This window comes from Pelobates fuscus, chromosome 13, assembly GCF_036172605.1.
Source record: "Pelobates fuscus isolate aPelFus1 chromosome 13, aPelFus1.pri, whole genome shotgun sequence".
Taxonomy (NCBI): Eukaryota; Metazoa; Chordata; class Amphibia; order Anura; family Pelobatidae; genus Pelobates; species Pelobates fuscus.
This window is the reverse complement of record NC_086329.1, coordinates 38,730,301-38,751,186: the sequence shown is the minus strand read 5'-3', so window position 1 is coordinate 38,751,186 and position 20,886 is coordinate 38,730,301. Positions and strand designations below refer to the sequence as shown.

General features: G+C 40.0%; 1 protein-coding gene and 1 non-coding gene across 3 annotated transcripts in view; one reads left to right on the top strand and one right to left on the bottom strand.

The window, feature by feature from the left end:
* RGS6 (regulator of G protein signaling 6) overlaps positions 1-20,886 on the top strand; it is a 326,615-nt gene that overhangs the window by 174,495 nt on the left and 131,234 nt on the right. For both annotated transcript variants that reach the window (XM_063440378.1, XM_063440379.1), the window contains exon 3: positions 1,599-1,698. In XM_063440378.1, coding sequence (XP_063296448.1) covers positions 1,599-1,698 — 100 coding nt within the window. The remainder of the gene's footprint in view (positions 1-1,598; positions 1,699-20,886) is intronic.
* Positions 15,767-15,907, bottom strand: LOC134584225 (small Cajal body-specific RNA 11). The gene has a single exon (XR_010086501.1). It is a non-coding gene; the product is annotated as a small Cajal body-specific RNA 11 (non-coding RNA).

Sequence of the window (20,886 nt, the reverse complement as noted above, 5' to 3'; positions counted from 1 at the left end):
CATGAATTCATTGTGACCTCATGATATATAGCAGGCAGGAATTCATTGTGACCTCATAAGATATAGCAGGCAGGAATTCTTTGTGACCTCATGATATATAGCAGGCAGGAATTAATTGTGACCTCACAGGATGTAGCAGACAGGAATTCACTGTGACATCATGTGATATTGCAGGTAGGAATTCATTTTGACCTTGCAGGATGTAGCAGACAGGAATTCATTGTGGCCTCACAGGATGTAGCAGACAGGAATTCATTGTGGCCTCACAGGATGTAGCAGACAGGAATTCATTGTGGCCTCACAGCATGTAGCAAGTAGGAATTCATTGTGACCTCATGAGATCTAGCAGGCAGGAATTAATTGTGACCTCATGAGATATAGCAGGCAGGAATTAATTGTGACCTCACAGGATATAGCAGGTAGGAATTCACTGTGACATCATGTGATATTGCAGGCAGGAATTAATTGTGACCTCACAGGATGTAGCAGACAGGAATTCATTGTGGCCTCACAGGATGTAGCAAGCAGGAATTCATTGTGACCTCACAGGATGTAGCAGGCAGGAATCACTGTAACCTCATGTGATATTGTAGGCAGGAATTCATTGTGACCTCATGAGATATAGCAGACAGGAATTCATTGTGACCTCATGAGATATAGCTGGCAGGAATTCACTGTGACCTCGTGAGATACAGCAGACAGGCATTCATTGTGACCTCATGAGATATATCAGACAGGAATTCATTGTGACCTCATGAGATATAGCTGGCAGGAATTCACTGTGACCTCATTAGATAAGGCAGACAGGAATTCATTGTGACCTCATGAGATATAGCGGGCAGGAATTAATTGTGACCTCATGGGTATAGCAGGCAGGAATTCATTGTGACCTCATGAGATACAGCAGGCAGGAATTCATTGTGACCTCACAGGTTGCCGCAGACATGTATTTGTTGGGACCTCACAGGATGTAGCAGACCGACTGAACAACAAGTACTGCATTGTTCTAAGATAGTCATGTCACATTTGAATTTCTTTATGGGTATTATTTCATTATGTTTTGATTTTATATTGCTTCCAAAAGCATAGTGATGAGTTCTATATAACCTTATAAGGGCTTTCTGTTTGTAGATATTCAGAACACAGATGGGCCTGTACATTTATGGGTTTATCAGTACACCTGTGCTTCCAAATTCTTATGGGTTTTTGTAAATTAATGAACAGGTCTCCATGGATAGATGGATATACAAGGAATGCATGGACCCTCCTAATGCAGGGGTGAGGCTTATAGAGTCAGGCAATAACATTCTTCAGTGAAGAGAAGCATCAGTAAAGTTACATAGACGAATGCGAGGAAAACAATCTGTTGGAGCCACTGACGACATTTATTTAATAATGTATTATTCATTTTTAACTTTCATTTGTTTCTAGACATGTTCCATTTTATTGACCATTGGTAGATTCCTCTTCGCACTAACCCGTTCCCCTCCTTTGTTTTGAGGATTCCTTTCCAATATCAGATAAATGTTGGTTTGGAGCAGAGGCGTAAAGAATTATTTAGAAGAACCAGATAAATGACATTATGTTTTCCCTTCTAGATTGAAGATATCATCACTAGAATGCAAGATGATAAGGCCGGAGGGGTGCCTATCCGAACCGTTAAAAGCTTCCTGTCTAAAATCCCCAGCGTTGTAACAGGTAAAGACATATTTACTTTCTTTTAATAGTGAAGTGGAGAGATTAACTCAGGGCATTACTAAATTAAGCGGTGCCTAATTGGGGAACATACCAATGTTTCGGCTGACACAACAGCCTTTCTCAAGCCTGGTTCTATTCTTCATTTATACGGCCTTTTGAAATCTGGCCTCTCTGTACTCTATTCTTTTTCCAAAGCACGGGCATTGAGCTCTATTTCATAGCTGTACCATCTAATGGACTGACGATTGCATATTGTTAGAGGTATGTAAACTGACATTGATGCAAATTTTATATATTTGTCGTTCTCCAATAATATTAGAATGTACTTTGCTACACTATTCGTTCTATAATGTTTCCTAATAGATGCTATAGAGCAGTGGTTCCCAACCCAGTCCTCATGGCCCACCAACAATCCAGTATTCATATATTTCCTTGTTTTATTCCAATGAAGATATTGACAAAACCTGGACTGGGTTGGGGAACACTGCTATAGAGACTGTATCCCTAACAATAAAATATTTCACACATAAATGTCTATTTTTGCACAATTTCATGTATTGAATGGCATTTGTTTTTGTTTTGATGTTTTTTTTTCTTTTTTTCTGAAATTGCTTGATGTAACTAATTCTTGGTTGGGGTAGCAGTTTCGTAGTAAATTATATTTGTTGCCTACTTAAAAAGTGCTTAGAACTGCTCTTTAGTGACTTATTTTTGGAACCGTGTTTATCATGATCACAAAAAGTAACAACTGTTGACCATATTGTATTTAAAAGGTCCCACAGCCTCAATATGTTCGTTGTCTGTTATCTATTATATCACAACTCATTTCTGTAATCAGACTGTTTGTGTGAAGAAGTGAACAGTTGAGAACAAAGTCCCTTCTTTGTCTCTGTTTATCTTTTGACTGGGTTAGAATTTCAGTGAAATCCCAACACAGTCTACATGAGCATTTCATCAGGATTTTATCTTCATGAAATACTCCTTTTTTAGTGGGGGTGACAGTGTCACTTTAAGCTGCCAAATACGCCAGTATAATAGTTTGATAGTTCTACCTGTTTTTTTTTTTTTATTATTTTTTCAGTGTTTTGCTAAGGCAGTGTTTCCCAAACCAGTCCTCAAGACCCACCAACAGTCCAGGATTTGTCAGTATCTCCATTGGAATAAGACATGGAAATACATAAATCCTGGATTCTTGTGGGGCCATGAGTACTAGTTTGGGAAACACTAAGACGTTTTTTCCTGACATTCTATGGGGGGATGTGGGGAGGATATTATTTCAACTTATTTATGGGATCCTTGATTAGATTAGGATCTGTAAGGTTTTTGTGGGTCATACAAATACAAAAAGAGAAGTCCTGCGCTTTCTCCCATTACTAATGGGTCAGCAGCAATGACTACAACACACATCAGCCCCAATATGTAGTAAAAAACAAAGAAAAGAAAATGATACCTGCGCACTCTCCTTAATCCCTATGTATATTTAGACAAATGGAGGCCATTTAGTTGCTCCAATGGCCATTGGAGGGAATGCCCGCCTGCCAACGTCAAGGCAGACCCCCCTAAGCGGGTCCTAACACTGACCCTTCAGCCTGCTTCCTTGAGCTTCTGGCAAAGATATCTCTAATGAGACAGAAAGGGGTATTTTTTATATACACCCCTTTACTTATTAACCCTTAATAGGGAACACATGGGATGGGCGGCAGCATTGTAACCAGGCTGTGTGATGCAAAGTAAATACAAATACAAAAAGAGAAGTCCTGCGCTTTCTCCCATTACTAATGGGCCAGCAGCAATGACTACAACACACATCAGCCCCAATATGTAGTAAAAAACAAAGAAAAGAAAATGTTACCTGCGCACTCTCCTTAATCCCTATGTATATTTAGACAAATGGAGGTCATTAATTTTTGTGGGTCATGATGGTCACTGCTGCTTGTAATATTTCCACATTATTAATTTACTCTTCTATTTGATACCATGTACACGTGTATGTGATTGAAAATTTGTATACCCACAAGCCTAGGTGTGTTCTAGTTATCAACTTGGCAGGCATTCCTATTTGTTTCTGAAATTTGATTTTGCATAGTGCTCTGCTTACTGCACTATGAACATATAAAAGGAGGTACTGTTATATTGTGTTATTTGAGTATTGCTCAATATAAAGCAAAACCCACTGGTTCAACAGATAGGATGCAAAGTGCAATTTATTTACATGATTAAAGGGACACTATAGTCACCTGAACAACTTTAGCTTAATGGAGCAGTTTTGGTGTATAGAACATGCCCCTGCAGCCTCACTGCTCAATCCTCTGCCATTTAGGAGTTAAATCCCTTTGTTTATGAGCCCTAGTCACACCTCCCTGCATGTGACTTGCACAGCCTTCCATAAACACTTCCTGTAAAGAGAGCCCTATTTAGGCTTTCTTTATTGCAAGTTCTGTTTAATTAAGATTTTCTTATCCCCTGCTATGTTAATAGCTTGCTAGACCCTGCAAGAGCCTCCTGTATGTGATTAAAGTTCAATTTAGAGACTGAGATACAATTATTTAAGGTAAATTACATCTGTTTGAAAGTGAAACGAGTTTTTTCTTTCATGCAGGCTCTGTCAATCATAGCCAGGGGAGGTGTGGCTAGGGCTGCATAAACAGAAACAAAGTGATTTAACTCCTAAATTACAGTGAATTAAGCAGTGGAATTGCAGGGGAATGATCTATACACTAAAACGGCTTTATTTAGCTAAAGTAATTTAGGTGACTATAGTGTTCCTTTAAGGCTGAAACATTGTATTTTGTTGTTTTCACTGCCTAAATAAATTGCATTTTGCATCCTACCCGTTGAACTAGTGAATTTCGCTTTTATATTCTGCTTATTAAAGGGTTGTGGGCATCTACAATGAAGTACCGGCAGGTGCATTGTTTCCTATACCCTTTTTCCATTTCAGCTTTTAGGATATTGTCCACTCCAGTAATGTTTTTAACAATATTAATGATGAATGTATAAGCCACTGTGACATGTTCTCTATTTGCCATGACTCTCACATATATTAATTTGCTAAAAGATGAAAATCTCAGGCACTCACTGTGATAGATTAAGCAGATTTATTGGACACTGCAATTTTTCGACCTGTACCCAGGTCTTCATCAAGCTTGATAAACGCCTGGGTAGAGGCCGAAACGTTGGTGTGTCCTGCTTAATCTATCACAGTGAGCGCCTGAGATTTTTATCTTTTATACCTGCTCCTGTGGGATATGCTCCACACTCCGTTAGCACCCTGTGACTTTTATGATTGAGTGCAATCCACCCTTTTTTCTTTATTGAAATATATTTTGATTTGTTGTCCGTGCTTTCATAACCTCAACAAAACAAAAAGCTATTGTGAAAAAAATAAAAGAAATAATTAAGTTTTTATTGTTTAAAAATGAATTTGATGTGACATGCAATAGTAGATTTGGGCTAGGCTTTTTGAGAGGTGGTGGGTGTTCTGATTCTGAATGTCCATAATTTCTGCATACACTTACCTTAATCTAGTTTACTTGATATCTGCTGGAAAATTGGATCGGCATTCTACGCCTTGTCTTATTCACTCAGATGAGTCACTTTTTAGAACCAACAAACTGCGTATTACTCCTATACCTTCCCCAAGAATGTGTGCCAAATTGTCTTTTATTACAATTCAATGGTCTTGTATCACGTGCATTTAGAACTTCCAAACAATGTTCTAATGAATGAATGAATTCCACTGTATCAGTGGGTGTGTTGATTCACCCCCCTTCACACACACACACACACATACACAAAAGGGTTGATCAGTGTTTATGTGGGTGGAAATGTTAATTTTCCAAATTATATCCCTGTTTTGTGCCACAAAGTCTGGGAAAGACCGTCTTGAAATAGCATCGAGGAAATATTTGCAAGAGTAAGAATTGCAGCCTGCCTATTTTACATGCTGTTTTCTCAGGCACCAAACCACAGCTTTCTTTGTTACCCAATTAATTCTGCTTGAGCTACACGCTGTCACGGGGATTTGTTCCAAGAGATAATAGCAGTGGTGTTGCAAAATGTCAAAATATCAAGAGTGTTAAACTAGACGATGATGAATTTCTCCGTAATTTATTTTCGTTTGTTCTTGAAAAGGAAAATGCCTTGTTGTCCTTTTTCACAGGAGAAAACGCAAAAAAAAAAGGACCTGTTTCATCTTCCTTCCCCCCCTCCCTAATTTTTTGGTACAGCGCAGATCCTACCTCTGCAACGATTGTGGTTTCAACCACACTGCATTTCTGTAATCCTATGCTACAGGAATTTGGTTTTGACCCATTTACAGTAGCTTCGCTGCAAGAACACTCTCTATACCCGACGAGCTAATGGCAGAGAAACATTTCAAATGATAAATCTAGGGATTTAACACATTAGTCTGTTTAAGAAAAACATCTTACAAAATACACAGCTGTACAGTATAATTCCTAAAATAATTACTATATAATTTTTTTAAATACAGTCTGGCGAGCCCTCCTAATGCCTGTGATTGGTAACGTGCCACGTATATTATAGTGTTCTGCGCAGAACTATGGAACATTTACATACTCTGAGAAACGCCTGGAATCGTTATAGGCTGGTGTCTTTAGGGACCCATTGAGCTGGCGGCAATATCTGGGAATGCTGATATACTCATTTATAATTTCATTGTTGTCCTAATACTATTAAACAAACAGACCAGAACATATATTAAATTTAAATGATCACAGTAAATTCCAAAATACAAATTATGCTATTTCGTCTAGATTAGTCGAGCTGCTGTCGGCGTACCTTTGATAAAAATCAGTATATTATAAGTACTGCATTGCCACTTTAAATTATTGTGCATCCTAAACGGGCTTTATTTTTGTTGTTTTTTTTTTAAATCTCCTACGTTTTGAAGTTATTTAGCACTAGGACTGAAAGGTCTGATTAAGTGAATAGTCTGTAGAAGCCAAGTAATTAGCATTTCGTTCTTCAGGTACGCTGACAACAAAAGTACCCTTATTGCACGTCTGGCCATATTTCCTCTACAGTTTTATATGTGCTTTCACGGATTTGTAAGCTCTTTTGAGCAGGGTGGGTCCTCCTCAACCTATTGTTCCTGTAACATTTTGTAATTGTCTAATTTATTGTTAAATTTCCCCCCTTTTATAATAATGTAAAGCGCTGCAAATATGTTGGTGCTGTATAAATGTCAATCATAATATTTGATTTTTCTTAAGTTAATCTAAACGTGTAGTCCTTGAAATACATGCACACTAGCATTATCTTAGTACATTTTATTTATTTTATGGTTTTATTGTGGAATATGGCCAATCATCTGCTCTCATCCTGGAAACCTTTAAAATCAGGGGACCTTACTTACAGGATGAACAGATTAAATAACATATCAATAAGTAATGTTACTTATTGACCCAACATATGTGTGGTGGGCTGTATCAGTTTTGTCTTTTGTTGTCATTATTTAGATTTTTGTCATGCCTATTTGCATGGGCAGATGTTTATTGCAATAGGAACAGGGTAGTCTGGTCCATAGCTTGGGATCCAGACATGTCCTGCTACAACAAATTTCACTTCTCTGCTGCCACCAGAGACCACCACCATGATTCTTCAGGAAAGGTTTTGCCCTCTAGCCACTAGACAGGCAGCTATCACCTCCACTGACTATTCTTGCAATGGAATCAGTAGATCTGGGTGCTTCCAACATCGTTTTTACACGGATGCTTTTGGCTGTACGACCCAACTGTTTCAGCTCCCAGCACACCAATTCTAAGACTCTGTCTCTAAGCCCCCAACATAACAGAGACAATATTCATGTTGTTGGGGTGGAGAGGGGGGGAGGGGGTACAAGTTTATTCGTCTCCTTGCCAAGCCTTTAACAAGTTTGCATCTCTCTTGTAGTGATAAATAATATCACCTACAAAAACAAAAAGAGAACATATACCTGATATCAGATTATAATAAAATATCTATTCGTAACTGAGTAGGTAAGTCAGGAACATACAGATATCAAAATTTTAAGATGTGTGCCTGCATCAAGCAGAATATTAAAAGATATGCAAATTAGACCATTTAAGAGTTTAAGCGTTCTCACTGCAATGCTAAAAGAGAAAGTGTGACACTCTCAGAGGACATCCCGTTACATTTCTAACCTGTGAGAATTGTTTGACAGCAGTGTGTAATTATTTAATCTTATTCTATCTTGATTTTTGTTTAAGGTTACATTTAAGGAACACATGTTGACAAATCTACACATGTTTAGGTACACGAGGTGGAGGTAGTATAGGAAGGTAGAATCTCCGCACATTGCATCCCTCCCTGTGCATATCCCCAGAGTAGGTGTTTTGATGTTTTTTTGTGTATCATCTTGAGAATATTAATTGAGGATATTCATGCGTCAGAGTAAAGTGCTACAGCTGTAGGTATCAAAACATCTGATTATCCTATACAGACAATGCTATAAAAATAGACAAAAGTAACAACATAAATGTTATTCTTTGATGGTCTGCATTGTGTGCAGCTTCCTGCATTGAGCTCTGCCAGGACTAAAAGGTAGATGGCAAAGCCTTGCCAATCCTACGTAAAGGGAAAAAATAGTCACCAAATCAACTGTAGCTTAATGTAGCAGTTTTGGTGTATAGATCACCCCCCTGCAGTCTAACTTCAATGCCATTTGGGAGTTAAATCACTTTGTTTATGCAGCCATAGCCACACCTCCCTTCATGTGAGTTTTCGTAAACATTTCCTGAAAAGAGAGATCTAATGTTTAACTTTCTTTACTGCATATTCTGTTTAATTTAGATAGTATTATGTTCTGCTCTCTTAATAGTATTCTTGACCCCGCAGGAGCCTCCTGTATGTGATGAAATTAATTTTACAGAGCAGGCGATAAAAACTGATAAAGCAAGTTAACATCTGATTAAAAATGAAACCAGGTGTTTTTTTTTTCATGCAGGCTTTGTCAGTCACAACCAGTGGAGGCGTGGCTAGGGCTGCATGAACAGAAACAAAAGTGATTGAACTAATAAATGGCAGATACTGGCCCAGTCAGACTGCACAGGCATGATCTATACACAAAAACTGCTTAATTAAGCTTAACCCCTTAAGGACACATGACATGTGTGACATGTCATGATTCCCTTTTATTCCAGAAGTTTGGTCCTTAATGGGTTAAAGAGATACTCTACTGCCAAAATATATTTAAAAACAATGTTTAGTAGATATACCCCATATGAAAACTTGCGGGCATTGAATTATGCATTTTTTTTCCTAGGTGGTATATTATATCTATAAATAGCTTGCAAATTTTGAAGTATTCTTGTCTGCTGCAATTACAAACCCTCCTCTATTAACCCGCCTAGACTTTCTGTGGCTGTCACATCATAGACCTCACAATGCAGGTCAATGTGAAGTCTTTGAAAGGCAGGTGATCTGAGCAATTGCTGCCTCTTGAGCTTAGCTCTACTGAGCTAAACAACCAGGAAACAACAGGGCCAGTTGTCTGCTTGAAAGCCAGGGGTATGTGTAACCAGGTTAATTTTTGAAAGAGTAATTTTCTATGGAAATCTGCAATTTTTGCAAAATGAAAAATAGAAGACACACTCTTCACACATCAAGCTTTTCAGCAAACTTAAGTGCTTTAGGGATCTGGAGTGTCCCTTTAAGTTGATTTGGCGTCTCTAGTATCCCTTTACGTTCAGCATTACCATTCATCAAAAATCTGCTTCCTAAACTGATAGCAGCCCCAGGGCTGGGACAAGAGACGATCCTTAAACCATAATACAGGAGAATATCCTGCATTGTCATGGAGCATGGAGTGTCCTGTTAAAAACTGCACTATACTGTAAATTATTAGTTTTAAAACCTCCTACACAGTGCCTTTACCTCGGGAACTCTACACTGGTTAGTTTTTATTTCGAAGTACAGAGTCTATATTATACAGACGTATTAAAGCATCGAGAATAGAAAACCGTACTCCATACATTTATAATTTAGTATACAAAATGCTGAGCTAGAAGGCAGATGACCTTACAATCTAAAAGGAATAAAGTAGGAGTCAAGTCAGCTGAGAGAAGTTGTTTTAGTGAACTTTAGAATGGATATAAATCCATAAATTTCAGACAGATGGTCTGTATCTTAAAGTGAAGAAAGCCTGAGAGGTTGTAGGACAGCTTTTCTCCGCTTCCCCCTCCCCCCCCCCCCCCGACGTCTTCTCGTATCATCATTGCAAGTACCTGTATGTCATATTGTGCTCAACGCTGATAATCTAGTTAATCTATGTCATCCTAACCATCCACGATAGCACCAAGGCCTGCGTGTTTTCTGAACCGATATTCACTGAAAAACTCTTCTACCAAAGACCCTTTACCCTAACCATCTGTCAGGAATCCAGTTCCAAGTCTAATACACATTAAAGAAAGATGAAATTAGCAGATTTGTGTTTCTTTTCCTTTGCTTGGCTGTCTCCTCTTCATGGACCACCATGGGCTTTCTACTACTTTATTCCTTAACTTGAATTTGGTAAAAAAAAAAACAAAAAAAAAAAAAAAAAACCTGAAAGTCCCATGTGGGCCTCAAAATTAATGTTAACCTTCAGCCAGTTAGCACCATAGCAAAGCCAGTATCTTAAAGCACAAAGCCACATTTATGATAACACAAGTGATGACCTAGTTTGAATTTTTGCTGCATTCACACCCAGACACCATTACGGGTTCTGTGATTGTAATAGCAGAGTCTCATCAGTGCATTCCATACAAAGTATAAATCAAGTAACAAGTTCTGACTACATCATACCTAGTCTACATCTGCAACTCTCAAGAATCTAAGCCGGTACAAAATAGCATTCTGTTTTTACTCTGTTTTATTTTGTCGTGGATGGAAGCTTTGAAACAAGCGGTTTTAGAATGGCAAGCAATCTGCTTATGTGTTCTCAATTCATGTACTAAACATGAGATGTGTTCTCCTTGGGTGAATGAGCCCACCAGTACATGTCTTTAAGGTTCCTTTACAAAATATATATTAAAGAACCACTCTGGGGATCCAAACGAAGTTGTTTTAGTGCCAGTAAGGTCCCTTTAAGGCTTGCTCTGAGTTGACTAGTGAATTTGCTACTGATGCAGCTGGGGTTCCCAAAGTGTTGCAAAAGCCGGTGATACGATGACGGGAGGTGTTAAAGCTTTTTGCATGTCACCTAATAATGTGCTCAAGCTGCACTTTTTGGAAAAATTCTCTAGTGTCTGGCTTCTCTAATTTAACCTTTTATTGTAGACACAGGTTCCTAGCTGTTGGTAATAATCAGTTGATCTTAATTAAATTTTTAGTGAGTAAGAGAGCATTCACAGGAAAGTGGCAGATAATCCGTAAATGACAGTAACACTCTCTGCCTATCTGATATAAACCAGATCTCCCTAACCACAGTGCTGAATTCCTGAGTTCTATCACTTCCTTTTTTTTTTTTTTGGATGTTCAAGTAGACAATAAACGGTTCTAAAAGCCTGCATATGCTTGCATTTAAACAAGTCAAGATACATTATTCCCTGCTACATCCCAGCAGGACAGACCTCACTAGGGACCTGTTCTACTTCTAGGAGAAAGTCCCTAAAAAGTGAAGCACAAACGCTAGGCTATTGCACACGTGCTTCTATCTCTTTTATGTACATGTATCCCTGCAAACCTGCATTGTCAGGGAAACAGGCTGTCCGACAACTTTCTCAGAATCTTGTCCATCCACATGTCATTAGAACACTTCTACCCCCATCTCATTATTCCCACTGTTCATGTGTTCCACAGTTGGAGGTGTGAAGATGTATAAAGATATACATTGTCATCTTTATGCTGTTGGGTATTTGTCCCAACCTATATATATATCCTTCAACTTTTCACAATGTTGAACTAACGAATGTACCTAGTAGTAGCTAGCAAGATGCGACAAAAGGCTATTTTTATTGCTAAACAAATAAAATTTGCTTTTTCCTCCTTTTTAAAAATAGAGATTCGATTTATCATGATTGCGTTTGTCAGACTTTGCCATTCATTTTGCACTGTGAATGTGTTTTAACAAATATTGTTGTGATTTTAATGGCAAATTGCTCTGTACTGCAGCTCCATCTAGCCTTACAGGCTAACACTTTATGTATGCCTACTGATGCAGCTATAATCTCTCAAAATTGCCATGCAACGTTCGCAGCTCAATTAACACTTAATTGAGCACACCAACAATCATGAAGCCAGTGTAATCTTTCTGTGCGTACTGTACGTGACAAGCTTATGTGATGTGATCAAGTCTGCATAAGGCTATCTGAAGGAAGTTTTATTAAAATTCCATCGTTTTCTCAAAGGGAAATCCTATATACCATACCTACAACAGATAAGTGTTGTAGTTACAGTGCTAGCAGGCTATGAGTGAGGTCATTCCATTTATTTTCAAAACACTTTCAAGTGGTTTGGCAAAGAAAAGGGGGATTTGCAGTATCCAAAGTCCACTCCTTCTGCTGGAGATATCATCATGTTTAGGTCCACTTTCTTATTTTCAGGATAAAATATTTGTATGATATTGAGCATGTGTTGTTTACTCATAGCATGCAACAAGTTACAGTGAGCTCCGGTGTATACGAAGGTTTTATGGTAATCTGACATTACAAACATTGTTTATGGCAATCTGCAATGCCAGCTTTCGGAGATATGAGATTATGACGGGGGTGACAACTGACAATCCTCCTGCCGGCCAGCCCCCAGGGTAGAAGACATGCAGAAAGTGCTGTTAGATGCACTCTACATGATCATAGTGCACACTGCAAAGCACAAGAGCATCCCATGATTTAAAGAATTTGGGATGATGAGAAAATTAATTTTTGAATATGGTGTCCCCAGCAGAACTGGCCAAGGTGTGCTGACATTTATCCTAGTTTTATCAAACAGTTTGAAATTGTTTCCACATCGCTATCAATGGCAATTCCAAAAATAAGGTAATAAGATAAACGAATACCAGAATGGTGTATCTAAAATCCCTCCACTTCCAGTGTCTAATAACTGCTCTACGTAAAATAAACCCAATGGCGTAAAAAAATAAATAAAAAATAAAAAATGGAAATGGTGCATATATGCCCCACCATAATCACTTCTCTGTGCTCTGTCCCTTTCATTATCCTGCAAATTAGGTGCAATTACTTTCCTTTTTGGACTAGAGCTATTAGCTTTATCTCCCTTCATTGGTTTAAATGTGAATGATTACCACCTCCACACTCTATTAGATTTTTCACTGGTTTTCATCATCATTAAAATAACATTAATTTTCAGTGCCTTAAAGCTCATGCTTTAACTGGGAGTCCTTTGTTTAGATTGCAAATGTGGGTTTTCCAGGTGGAAAGCAAGGAAAATCATCGAGCGGTTATATCTGCCTGTACCCAATGCTTGCTTTTAGAGGATTCGTTCACGCTCTGTAACACACTCTGTAACACTCTCTGTTCTGCGAAAATAAAAATAAAAAATGTAAAAAATCAAACCAAGGAGTCAATTGTGATTTTGCAGCTCTAGAAGTTGCTATTTCCAGAGTTGGAAGAGATTGTTCTATATAAAAAATGTCAAGTCTTTTATTTTCTTTCCTTTGTCATTGACGTTCCTAAAATGAACACTCCAGTAAATCTAAAGCATTATCTTTCTCTAGTCTGTTTTTTTTTTTTATTTAAATTGCAAATGTTCTGTTAAGTATAAAATGTAGATAACAAATAAAATAAAAAAATTAAACATAAGAAACCCTTGTTTTGCAAATCTCTGTGGAATCGTTGTCATCATCTAATTATCTATTTTAAAAGCTGCATCACTGAGTGATATAAAAATTATGGGTTCTAAACATGTACCTAATCATCTTTTCATTTGCCCTTTAATATTTCTAAACATTGGTCATTCTACTGAGATAATCCTCATCATCTATTACTTTGTAGAATAACCTCATGATTTTCCAGTTTTACTTTTTTATTGTACCTTTGATGATCTATTATAGATGAGACCTAATGCAGATTAATTCATCATCTCGTGGTGCCAAATCAGACTGCATTCCCTTAAAAGGCGTGCTATTATTTATTTTTTAGTATTTTTTTAGCTGTGTGTACCAGCCTTCTTTGCTGTAGTCCTTCGGGTCATCAGGTAGGTATTCAGTTTCGACTGAGATATTGACTTTCTGTAAATCACTTTTATACCATACAGAATGTGAACAAAATAAAAATGAATAGAAACCAAATATTCTCCAGTTACAATTACCACATGCAAGAAAAGTGCTAAATAAAAAATGTCAAATTGATTCTTAAAAATATTATGTTCCAGCGTTTAGGGGGGAGAGGGTTTCTGTGCAGAAAAATTGGTTTACTTCTGAAGAATGTTCTTGCCTTGCTGAATTTTCCTGAAATGATATATGTTTGTATGATTACGTGCGTGACAGATGGTGGATTTATTTCCGGAAAGAAGTAGGGAGATTTTGTGAACAGTTGTGAAAATAAATATCTGTTCTATCGTATAATGAAAATATGAGTGCTTCTTAAACTAATGCCATGCCATCTTTGAGCATACACAGACTTTCTAATAAACCTACATTTACAAAGTCAATAACCAGCTTAAAGATTATTTCAGAAATACCTATTCCAAACAGATATTTTAAGGGCAGGTTTGACGTCCAAATGTTATGGTACTGCAATTCTCGTTATTCTTTGATACAATTGCAAATTCTCATGAGACTGTATTGAAACTATTTTCGATGGCCATCCTTCTGCAAGCGCTTGAGTTCTTTGTCTGAGAAGCCGATGTGTCAAATGGACAGATCTGGTGTCGGTCCGGTGGGAAAGGGCGTTTTAGTCCCGTCTGGCTGTCCCCTGTATTTGCTGTCATGTAAAAGCTGCAGGACTCTTCGGCCCCTGGTGCTTCAACTGCCAAAGCTTGAATCCACCAGCCACCTTCTGTGAAGGTTGATGGAATTAGACAAGAGTTGACCGAGGAGTTCCTCCTTTTGTCAACCTCAGACTTAACATAAGACAATGTAGTCCCTTGTGATGAATTTGTATTGCATTGGAATTTCAGTGAAATTACAATGCAGTCTTAATCAATATTTTATAGAGAATATTTCTTAATCATTGGGTTTGTCTAATTGATCTTCATAAAACAGTTTAACTGCAAATATGAACAATTTTATGCCAAGTCAAAAAAGAAAACCTAAAAAAATACCCCTCTTTTTTGTGTAATATATAATGTAATAACATTTATATGGACCACATTAGACATGTGCATGGGAAAAAAATGTGGTTCGGTTCGGCATTCCGAAATTCGGGATTTTCACAATTCTGGACTTTGGCAATTCGGCACTTCAAGACTTCGCAACTTCGGCACTTTGGAAATTCGGCAACTTCGGAACTTCGGCAACTTCGGCAACTTTGGAACTTCGGCATTTCGGGACTATGGCACCTCGGGACTTCTCTTGCAGCTGCTTGGTAGATAACTCCCTAATTCCCACGGTATCAGGGAGTTATCTACCAAAAGGCTGAAAGACCTAAATTGGTCTTTCAGCCAAATTTACTAATACTAAGTAAAAATTACTTAGTATTAGTAAATTTTGCCCCTACTCGCTATACCGCGAGTAGGGGCATGTCTAGTAAACAGTGAGCAGGCTGTGACTGCTCACTGTTTAAAAAAAAAATAGTGCCCCCCCGGCACTAATATCCTCCCCCCTGGCCCCCACCCCTCAGCGATGGGTGGGGGCCCTAAACTAGAATAAGGGGGGGGGGAACCTAGTGTCCTCCCCCCTGGCCCCCACCCCTGAGCGGTGGGTGGGGACCCTAAACAAGAATAAGGGGGGACCTAGTGTCCTCCCCCCTGGCCCCCACCCCTCAGCAGTGGGTGGGGGCCCTAAATACTAATAAGGGAGGGAGACCTAATGTCCCCCCCTGGCCCCCACCCCTGAGCGGCGGGTGGGGGCCCTAAATTGTAATAAGGGGGGACCTAGTGTCCTCCCCCCTGGCCCCCACCCCTCAGCGGCGGGTGGGGGCCCTAAATACGAATAAGGGGGGGACCTAGTGTCCTCCCCCTGGCCCCCACCCCTCAGCGGCGGGTGGGGGCCCTAAATACTAATAAGGGAGGGAGACCTAATATCCCCCCCCCCTGGCCCCCACCCCTGAGCGGCGGGTGGGGGCCCTAAATTGTAATAAGGGGGGGACCTAAGTCCCCAAACCCCTAGTCACCCCCTCCCCCCCAATAAAACGTATCCCCCTACCTACCCCCTCACCCTAAAAACTAATGAGGGGGGAATTTTAACTAAGTACCTGTAAAAAAATAAATAAAACTTGCCATTCAATGTTTTCTTTCTTCTAAAATCTTCTTTTTTCAGCCCCAAAAAAGGCCAAATAAAAAAAACATAATAACCGACGCAATTATAAAAAAAAAAAAAAGAGCGCTAAAAAAAATAATCAATCTTCACCCATGGAGGGCTCAGCGCAGACTGAGCTCTGCAGGGCGGGGGAAGGCTTATAAAGCCTTGCCCCGCCCTGCAATTAGGCTCAGAGCACTCTGGTGGGTTTAAGCCATCCAATCAGGGTGCTCTGACAGGTAAATGAAGAGACTGACAGGTAAGTCTCTACATTTACCTGTCACAGCACTTTGATTGGTTGATTTGAAATCCACCAATCAGAGTGCTCTGTGTCATTTTACACAGCGTGGGAAAGTTCTTTAGAATTTTCCCACACTGTGTAATTTGACTCATAACTCTTCGATGGTTACTTAATCCACCAATCAGAGATAGTTATGAGTCAAATTACACAGCGTGGGAAAATTCCAAAGAACTTTCCCACGCTGTGTAAAATGACACAGAGCACTCTGGTGGATTTAAAACCAACCAATCAGAGTGCTGTGACAGGTAAATGTAGAGACTTACCTGTCAGTCTCTTCATTTACCTGTCAGAGCACTCTGATTGGATGGCTTAAACCCACCAATCAGAGTGTTCTGAGCCTAATTGCAGGGCGGGGCAAGGCTTTATAAGCCTTCCCCTGCCCTGCAGAGCTCAGTCTGTGCAGAGCCCTCCATGGGTGAAGATTTTTTTTTTTATATATATAATTGCGTTGGTTATTATGGATTTTTATTTGGCCTTTTTTGGGGCTGAAGAAAGAAGATTTTAGAAGAATGAAAACATCGAATGGTAAGTTTTTTTTTTTTTTGTTTTGTTTTTTTACAGGTTCTTAGTTAAAGGTCCCCCCATCATTATTTTTAGGGTGAGGTGGGTAGGTAGGGGGATTATTTTTATTGGGGGGGGGAGGGGGTGACTAGGGGTTTGGGGACCCCTAGTCACCTGGGGGGAGGGGACATTTTTCAGGGCCCCCACCCGCCGCTCAAAGTTGGGGGCCTGGGGGAGGACCTTAGGTCCCCCTCCTTATTAGTATTTAGGGCCCCCACCTGCCACTGAGGGGTGGGGGCCATGGGGAGGACACTAGGTCCCTCCCCCCCTTATTTTACTGTAGGGCCCCCACCCACCGCTCAGGGGTGGGGGCCAGAGGGGAGGACATTAGGTCCCCCACTTATTCCAATTTAGGGCCCCCACCCGCCCTTCAGGGGTGTGGGGGCTAGGGGGGAGAACATTAGGTCCCCCCCCTTATTCTTGTTTAGGGCCCCCACCCACCGCTCAGGGGTGGGGGCCAGGGGGGAGGACATTAGGTCCCCCCCCTTATTCTAGTTTAGGGCCCTCACCCACTGCTCAGGGGTGGGGGCCAGGGGGGAGGACATTAGGTCCCCCCCTTATTATTATTTAGGGCACCCACCCACCGCTCAGGGGTGGGGGCCAGGGGGGAGGACATTATGTCCCCCCCTTATTCTGATTTAGGGCCCCCACCCACCGCTCAGGGGTGGGGGCCAGGGGGGAGGACATTAGGTCCCCTCCCCCCCTTATTCTGATTTAGGGCCCCCACCCACCGCTCAGGGGTGGGGGCCTGGGTGGAGGACAATAGGTCCCCCCCCATTATTTTACATTAGGGCCCCCACCCGCCACTCAGGGGTGGGGGCCGGGGGAGGGCTTATTTTTTGGGGGGGTTACATTGAGCAGCCACAGGCTGCTCACTGTTTAATAGACATGCCCCTACTCGTGCTATAGCGAGTAGGGGCATAATTTACTAATACTAAGTAATCTTTACTTAGTATTAGTAAATTTGGCTGAAAGACCAATTTAGGTCTTTCAGCCTTTTAGTAGATAGCTCCCTAATACCGTGGGAATTAGGGAGTTATCTACTTATTCATTCCTGTCATTAAACTGACTGGCCAAGTAACTTACATTTTATATGAATGTATGTTACTTGATTGTTGTAAGTGTTGCAAATGCTTACAGGTGAATCCTGGCTATGTTTGTATACTTTTTATTTAAAATTGTATACAATGTAACATTCTTCTTCTTTCACTGGGTAAGTATATTAGTACTTAGGCAATACTGTGCTTCGGAACTTCGACAACTTCGGGACTTCGACACTTCGACAACTTCGGGACTAATGCAATTCGACAACTTCGGGACTTCGGCAATTCAGCACTTCGGACATTCGGAAGTACCCGAATTGTCCGAAATTCGTCCGAATTCCTATTTGGACCGAAACGAATTGCACATGCCTAGACCACATCAATAAAGTAAAAGCCTTAAAATATTTCGTATCTCAGCACTCTTGTAGATATTCAGATGTCTTGAAAAGACATAAACGTTTATCATGTTTGGAATTGTTTAATTATAACAAATTGCTGATCCTTATGCTTGGGCTAGTTTTCCATCCACGTGCAAACGACAATTTCCGAACTCTGTCCTGTTTTACACCAGCGTATATTTCTTTGTAATATTCAGCTTTCTAGTATTTTTTGCTCATGAACTCTTCAATAGCCACGTTGACCTTATTTTGTTTTGTTTTGTAAAATCTGTTTTCTTCAACTCTTGTCCAATACATTATTTTTTTTTTCCAATTCTTTATTTTTGTTGTGCAGGGTTTAGCAATAGGCTTACTCCGCCACAATAGCAGTCGTAAGCAGTAACATGCATAACAGTCAAAACATGGGTATTGCATAGACAGCACAATTTTTGGGTAAGAAGATGAATATACAGTATATAAGCAAAGCATGGTCGATAATATTTAGGCTTGCCCATCGGCGGTAGCCACGTGAGATAATGGTCAGTGTATGTAATGTATGTCAAGCAAGACCTACGTTGAACACTTATAGGTTCTGAGCCGCTTGTAGGGAACGCTAGGCTGATGTAAAGTGCTTCCTCTGTATGTGACTATGTCGAGGGTAGACCCATATAGTAGACTTGTAAGACTATGGAAAGCGGTAACAAGTGACGTTACACAGTTTTATCAGTGTTTCTCTGCAGTTTCTAAATTGTGAGATGGAGCAGTTTCTAATATAGTAAACAAATATAGTAAACTTGTAAGACTATGGAAAGCATTAACAGTTGAAGTTACACAATTTTATCAGTGCTTCTCTGCAGTTTCTAAGCTGTGAGATGGAGCAGCTTCCAATATAGCAAACAAATATAGCAAACCTGTAAGACTATGGGAAGCATCAACAATTGAAGCCACACAACTCCATCAGTGCTTCTCTGCAGTTTCTAAACGGTGAGATGGAGCAGTCTCTAACATAGCAAACAAACATAGTAAACTTGTAAGACTATGGAAAACATTAACATTTGAAATTATACTATTTTATCAGTGTTGCTCTGCAGTTTCGAAATTGTGAGATGGAGCCATTTTTATACTATGTGCCTTTTCCTCTTCAAAAAGGAGACAACAAAAAAAGTGGAAAAAATGTGAAAGAAACACAAAATAAAAGTATACGTAGTTAGTGCCAAATAGGTGTTGTCCCGTACTATAGTCCGTAGCCTTAAACGTTTGGCAGTTTGCCCCTTCAATCACCGGCATATGGACCATGCAGTCCTGGACTGTGTTCGTACAGACGCTGTTGGATCCGGGTTACAGCTGGTGTAAGTTCGGTAGGTAGGCAGCCTGGGGGGGCCCTCGCTCGGGGCATTGGGTGTTGTGTCAAGTGTCACAACACAAGTGTCCACATGTGTCCCCTTGGTAATGGTAGTATGGAGTTTGCTGCTGGGCAGTGTAGTGGGGTCGGGGCGGTTCGGGTCCGCGTGACCGGCTTGTGCGATGAGGTGGTCTCGGCCTCTACTGTGTTCGGGCTGTGCTGGTACCCCCCGCTGTCGCTGTGCCCCTTCCCTGTGGGACAAACGGGGTGATTCTGGCCGGGTCCCAGTTGTGTGTCCCCGGGTTCTTCGGTGGTCCAATACATTACTTAAACCCCAGTTTGTCAATGCGTATCTTAAACTTTTTGATATTTTTTTTCCATCTAAGACGTCCACAGTACAAATCGAATCTCCATAACAAGGTTTAGATATATTTATTGCATTGGGTTTGTCTGTAGTTATATGTAGTTGGCTTAACATATTTAATTTGTAATATTATTGTGATATAGAAAGTATTCTACCGCTGTCGGATTAATTTGATGACACATTTTTGAAAATCGGTAAAAAGAACTGCAAATACTGTAATATCTTGGGTTGAAAAGTAAAAAAAAAAAAAAGCAGCAACAAACCACTTCATCCTGTATGAATTAACACTTTATGACCGCTTTTATTCCAGAAAAAGGCAGGGTTTTCCAGAATAAGGCAGCGAGGCTGTGACTAGACTAAATAAGATGCTCTGAGCTCTCAAGTTATGAGAAGGGTTCAGATTCTATTTAAAAACCTGTGACATGAAATCTTCCTTTATTGGCCCTACTGGTCAAGCTGAGAAGTTGGCAATGGCTAGTTGTTGTCTAGAATCATGCGGCTGACTATGCAAGATGTGTGTCATGTTGCATGGAACTTTTATAAGCATGATCTATAAGGTCTGAAGATCTGAATCACAAATAAGCCGAGATGTTAGCCTTGGGAAATCCAAATTCATGACCGGCAGTATGTAATAGACCGTGGCACTTCTAATTATATCTGTCAATAGTACCATTTTTAAACACACAGAGCCAACATAAAATACACACAGGCCTGTATAACTTTAACGTTTTAAAACCAAATTTGAAATATGTCGTGCCGAATGCCACTAATTAAAAATTAATGCTGGTAGAGTAATAAAACCCCATGTAAAGTGCAGCCTTTAGCAGTTTGCTGGGCACTT